Raw genomic sequence first — 6,523 nt, forward strand, 5'->3', positions numbered from 1 at the left:
AACGCAAGGAAGGGAAACACCCTCTGGAAACAAGGTTATATTACCTTGGAGAACTTTTATGTTGGAGCTGTTCTATATTGAATGTATTAACTCTTTTTGCAATCATCGGGTTAAAGACATTTCCCTTTTCACCTTATTGTTTGGTTTGCAGTGTTAGGGTCCGAACAGAAACTTTGGATACAGGGACAGTTTTGATTTTGACATCCTGACACTGATCGATCCTGAGTTTTTGATTTTAGGTAGGCTAATTGCTCTTAGAGCATGGTCAGAGAGGCCTTTTCCCAACCCGTTTATGTTAATAAAAGTCAGATAACCTTGTGTCTGACTCATTTCTGACTCCTCACACAAACCACACCTCCTCAGTTGTTGCCATTCTTGCAGACAATCTCCAACTTTCCGTCCAATGCAAAAACATTACCTCCACTATTTTGTTAAGCATTTTAAAGGGCTTGGATAGCCTCCATTAGGAGAAGTCGCCACTTTGCACCATCTCTCCATCCCTCAGACACGTCAAACATGGGAATGAAAAAAAGCTTTCCTGGGCTAATTCTTTCTTACGAAGGCTTCCTAGAAAACTGCAGTACATACCCACAAGCAAGCACAAAATGTGTGGATAAGCCACCAAATTCTCCCCAGCTGTATTCATTATTCCACCCTCAAAATGTATTCCGTTTGGTGTGGTCTGTACACAAAAGATAGTCCACAAAGGAGACTCCACTCACGTGTGCCTCTGGCACCAGGAGCCTCCAGGCTGGGTAGCCCCTCCTGCTTCCAGGGGCACAGCAGTCTCCAAAAATAGGGGACTGTGCTGATCAGTGCTAGTACCCTGCAGCCCTCAACGTTCTGTGCCATGTGCAACCACCTACAAGGTCAGGAAATAGAGTCCACAGCCCCACAGAGGCTCCTGGCACAATCTGCCCTATAGATCACAGCAATGCTGCCATCCTTACGTTGTGAAGGGATCTGCACATCTCTGGCATCTGGTCAGGGCTCGCCGTTTTCCACCGTATCTGCAATCACAGCGAACGAAGCACCATCACTTACGCTCTCTAAACAATAAAACGGGTCCCCAAACTTCCTTACCTATCCCGGTAGGCCGCTCCATCAGCAGCGTACCATCAGGATGGGCTATCTTGGATGACTATTAGATCTGCCCCCCCCTAATACATTTTAATATGTGCCTTGCCTTCCCATTTTAAATCCTAGAATGCAAAGCAAACTAGAACTGGATTACCTACTCAAGCATACCTGGGGGCGGTTGAGTGCATACCGATGACTTCATGTGTTTTAACGTTCCCTAGAGCAACAAGTGTGCAATTTAAATACAAATTTGATTTTGCTGCCATCTCCGATGGCAGTAAAACCTTTCCAACCGCAAGATACAACATTATCAATTGCTTAAGGTTTCCATAGTCCTCTCTACTAGATCCATGTCAGGAAGGTGTAGCCCATCTAGTGCGGTTTTTAATTGTGGCACAGGACCCTATAACAAAATGCTAAATCGAAGTCCCAACATGCAAAAAAAAAAATTCTCTACACTGGCATAACATAGGTACATTTCAGCGAACTGGGCACCGGCTTGGGATTTAGGTGTTTCTAAACTGTCGGACCAAAACATTCTATGCCTAGACCAAAGTAGCCCACTCATAGGTTTGGTCAACAAGCTTGTACACCAAGTCGTAACTTCATAACTAATATGGCCACTGAATAAACAAAAAGAAAAGATATTACCCATCATTAAGTGGGAAAACCTGTAGGGACCAGCGTGGATCCTTTTCATTTGTGGCCAGGGATTCTAGTCCTGCTTTTACAGTAAGCAAGAGGTGGTAACGCTATTCAAAGTTATGATAGCTACTTGCTTATGGTCACAACAGATGAAACAGTAATTTCGTCATACACCTTCCCACCCCTTTTAGGTTTCCAGAATGCCTGGATAGAACAAGCTGTATTCATTGTTACACTGGTAGGGGTGCCATGTGGCTTTTTGCAATTATTTTGATCAACTCAAATATGCTTTTTTTGGGGGTAATCATTTCGTTCTCTTAAAAATGTTCCTTTTAAGCGAAGAAATCACAATACGTGCCCAACATGTCTCAGGGCAATAACACACCTTCATGTGTGAAACGTGTGTACTGTGTGGCGTGCACATCCTACCATACTATGGCATACAAGCTTTAAGAGTTACAGACTAAAATATGCATAACACCCAAGTTGAATGTAGGAGGGGCACGACCATATTTGTCAAGTACCATTATTTTGTTCCACTCATCCAGTCAACACTGGTATTCAAACCCGCGTATCTGGAAATCAAATGTGGTTATTCTTGCGCTGTCAACAGAAAGACGCCGCTAGACAGACAAGCCGGTGCAGCACGTGGACGCTGCTCTATAGGACGCGCGCGTAGTCCCTTGAGACTAAAGGGACCAATGTAGCAAAATTGTCTCCTCCCGACAATTGTCGAAACCGGAAGTGAAAGCAGAGCTGCGCAGCAGCCATTTTACGGTCCGGCTCTAGCTTCTCCGGAACCCCTGGCCTTCGTCCCGGGGGTGACAGGCAATGATAGAATACCGTCGTAAGGGTCTGAGATCTTTGGAACCTCGTCAAAAAACAATGCGGATTAAAGATCAAACCCGATGGGGATCAAAGTTATCATAGGCAAGCTATGACAGGGCAAAGCAGGAACTGATTCAGTTATGGTGCGATTCAAGAAAAAAAAATTGAAATGTTCCGCCTCATCCCTTCCATTAAGGGGTTACGGCGGCTGTGCAGTTCCGCGATTTGCAAGTGCTCACCTTTTGCTCGGGGACAATGAGCACCTCGCTATTTTCCTCCTTCGGGAGATCTTTCTGCGCCAGGGCAGAATTGAAGGAGACCTTGACCATGTCTGCGGTCGGAAAGAGCGCTCTGTCGGCCGGGCACCAGCAGCTCGAGTTTGTTGTGATTCGGTAGCTGGGTTTGGCTGAGCAGCGATGCGAGAGCTGGGAATGCCAGTCCTATGAGCAGGAGGCGGGCCTGAGGAGGAGGACTAACCCGTGACGTACGCAGTCCCAACATCCACAGCTGCAGCAGAGTGGACCAAGTCGCACTTGATTTGCTTATTGCGGAACACTGATTTATGCAGATCTCGCTATCGTTGTTGGAGTTTTCGATATGGTATAATCCGTATCATCTTGTGTGTGGTATTTTGTCACTTTTTATTGGATGACACTTTAATTCCATTAACTCCACTTCTCCCTTGCTGGCAGGGGCGGAGCCAGCCTAAACATTTGGGAGACGAGAGGGATGTTCAATGATATTTTTTGCAAGCTGGTCGTGAATTGGGACACTAACCCATTGGGCTCCCCCAACCCCTTCCCTTCCTATGAGCCCAGGAGACTCCATAGATGGTAGGTAGTACAGCAGCCTTTGGCCCTTTAGATGCATCTCTACTAATGATAGGGCGGGTGGCCGGGCTTCTAAAAGCTGAGCCCAGCGGCTAAGCCTTTGGCTTCGTCATAGTGTGGTCATGGGCCTGCGATTGTCCTCTGTCGCTCTACTTTGCTGCTCCATCTTTGATGTCTGTGTAAATTGAAATACTTCGCCCTCCAATATGAGAAGTTTCACAAGCTCGTGCCTCTCAGCCCTTTATTTGTCATAGAGCCCCGGGCTGATCGTTACAGCAGAGTGTGCCTTGTGCCTAAAAGTGAAAGGGTTTCAGCCCGCCACCTGCCTCCCATGCTGCCTTGTCACAGTGGTTACTTGTGAAATTACAATCTCCATACAATGAACCGATTCCATCTGGACAGTACCATCTATATGTCCTGCCCTTCCTCACTGAGGGCATAACTTTCCAAGCCACCACAATGCATTCGTTTTTAATTTTATTATTTATTTACTTTACAGTGATATAGTTTGGTACAAACTTTTCACACAACGAAACATTAAAACCTACATCCATAAAATATCGTCCTAACGTACAATTCATCTAATTCACCAGTTATATGTACCCTTTGTCCATACATCTACGTAAATAAAAAAACATAAATCAAGATGCAAACCCAAATACTTGTATGTACTGACCCCTTCAATGTGCATTCCACCCATCTCCCACTTTGCTCCCTTTACACCTTTTCTGGCTGGGCTGAATACCATCATTTTGGTCTTAAGTGTGTTCACCACAAGTGTCCAGCCAAAGGATCGAAAAAAAGGATTGAATGCCCTTTTTTTCGAATCCAAAAGGACCGGAAAAAAAGGGTTGAATGCTTTTTTATTTATTTATATATTTTTTAAGTTTAGTATGCATAAAAAGTCTTTTATAAAAAGAAAACAGGGGGTTGGGTGGAACCCCCCCATAAAACAAAATTCGATCCTTTTTTTCGGTCCTTTTGGTGTCGAAAAAAAGGCATTCAAGCCTTTTGTTTTCGATCCTTTGACCTATAACCTTCACCACCAATGAATTGCAATGTGTGCATTCCTTCAGGTTGTTCAAAGAGGCCTGCAAGCCCTGTGCTGTAAGATAAAGAACTACAATATCATCTGCATAGCCAAGCCATTTCTTTGGAACGGAGCCCAATTTCGGCAGAATTGATACAGGGCTAGTCTCAAGGTATTACCCAAATCGGCAAGATGGAGGTAAAAAAATATTGGCACGTGATAGGAAAGATTTCCATTTCATGTGTAATTTTCCCTCCAGGTTGTACCCCGCAACTTTTTGCTTTGTTACCAGAGGAGCACCGCCTTCTGCTGCACTCCCATGGGCTTTTTCTCACTTCTTATGGGGAAAATGACATGCCCTTAAAGACAGTCAGTACTGGGAGACTTTGTTTCCCTTAGTCCTTGTCAATGCTGGAACTTTTTCTGCAACATGTTGCAAGTGCACAAAGTACCTTACAGTACATTGCATTTGGGTCTTCCTGTCATTTCTAAAGGCCCTAGTTACTCTCAAAGGATTTTTTAGAAGTGCAGACGTGCCTTGGACAGGGCTGGTGGCAGCTTATCTTTTCATATATTTTTAATCCTTTCTTGCCAGGTAAACTGTGATTACCGCGTTTGGCACAAATAGGTGGCCTGGCTCCAAAATGGCCATGCCAGGAGGTTCTTTGTCCTGTCCTTTGGCCATCTTGCCCCTTCACCTTCCCCAGGTCGATCCGACCCGGATCAGTCCTTATTTGGACATGCATTTTCCCACAAAGCGCCAAACTTTCGCAGGCTTCTGCATGCCTTGTGTGCGCACCCCCAAGATGTGGGATGGATTGTCTAGTTCCAAAACCCATCCTGGGTGCTAGAGAGTCTGGTGTGCTGGGAATGCCTTGGATCACTGCGGTCCATGATTGGTCCACGTATGGTATGCCTGTATGTGAGCAGACCTCCCATTGGGTCCTCTTCGTTTTGGCGCAAAGGAGATTTTGGATAAGAGAGAGCTCCAAGCACCCATACCATGTCGATCTCCGGAGTTCTCACTGAACGAAGGATAGGATCCAAGTATCCTGAAATGAAGAGGCCGAGTTGAGGAACCGCTGATGACCCGCTGGAAGGTTTGGCACTCTGAGCCCGCTGTCATCCCTTGGGACCCCTCTACATCTGGTCATCCTAGAAGGTCTGCAAAGACGCTTGGACCCATTGGAATAGTGGGACCAACTATTCTCGGCATCTTTCATCAAAACCTGCAAGTAAGCCTTTTCGGAAGCGTCCCTGGACCAACCAGTGGGCTGACCTGCTTGCGCAGGAGTTTTGGCCTGATACCGCCGCCGTTTCGAGGATGCCCTTTAAACTTGGTATATCGCAAGCTCTGTGTTCACTGCACTTTCGCACTGAATATTGTACACTTGGCGTTCCCAGGTCTGGAGTAAAGTGAGTGCACCCAAACCGGAGTATACGTGGTTACCGTGTCGCCCAGCCCTGGTGACAAACTTTGCAAGTTCATTGCAGCTGTGGTCCGATGTGCCCTGAAGCCTGCTACAGCGGAACTGGCCAGATCCATCCACCAGGAGCGGAGAAATCGCCACTGTCCCGCTTGGGAATTAACGCTGTATCTTCATCACTGAAAGCCGCAGAGCAGCTAGATTGCTGCATTTGAACCTGCAAAATGAAGTGGCCTCGACTGCCGAAGTTTGTTCCGGAGTGCGCCGGAGGTCATGAGTAATTGCAACCCTTCCCGGTGGCCCCTAGTGCATCCATCCATTTTTACACACGAGTGACCCCTGAGGGCCCCTCTCCTTTACACTGCTAGTGCGAACTATTCCCGAACTCTGGAACCTGCTCTGCCCTGTTGGGGAGACTCTCCACGAATAGTGGGAACTTATTCTGCATCGTTAATGGATGATGAGAGGACGCCGCCTGTTTTGGAATGTTTTGGAATAATTCATTTTGGATATGTTATTTAATTGTGATATGATTGGTGGGGTGCAGCCCACTATTGTATGCCACCGTGTAGGGCACAAACTGTGACTGAGGAAAGGAGACCTAGGCTCAAATAGCCTTCAAGGGGGCCGCACACCCTTGTTTCCCAATGAGGGTTATCTAATTGCTGATAGTTCGTTCGGTA

The 6,523-nt window shown here is 46.4% G+C and overlaps 1 protein-coding gene across 1 annotated transcript in view; it reads right to left on the reverse strand.

Annotated features, from left to right (window-relative positions):
* The window catches only part of ITM2B (integral membrane protein 2B), a 250,086-nt gene extending 247,054 nt beyond the window's left edge, over positions 1-3,032 (reverse strand). The window contains exon 1 of the mRNA XM_069639390.1: positions 2,793-3,032. Within this exon, the coding sequence (XP_069495491.1) occupies positions 2,793-2,882 (90 nt within the window). The 5' untranslated portion in view covers positions 2,883-3,032. The remainder of the gene's footprint in view (positions 1-2,792) is intronic.
* Positions 3,033-6,523: the final 3,491 nt, after the last annotated feature.

The sequence above is a fragment of the Ambystoma mexicanum genome, chromosome 7q (genome assembly GCF_040938575.1).
Source record: "Ambystoma mexicanum isolate Mex_15411 chromosome 7q, UKY_AmexF1_1, whole genome shotgun sequence".
NCBI classification, from domain to species: domain Eukaryota; kingdom Metazoa; phylum Chordata; class Amphibia; order Caudata; family Ambystomatidae; genus Ambystoma; species Ambystoma mexicanum.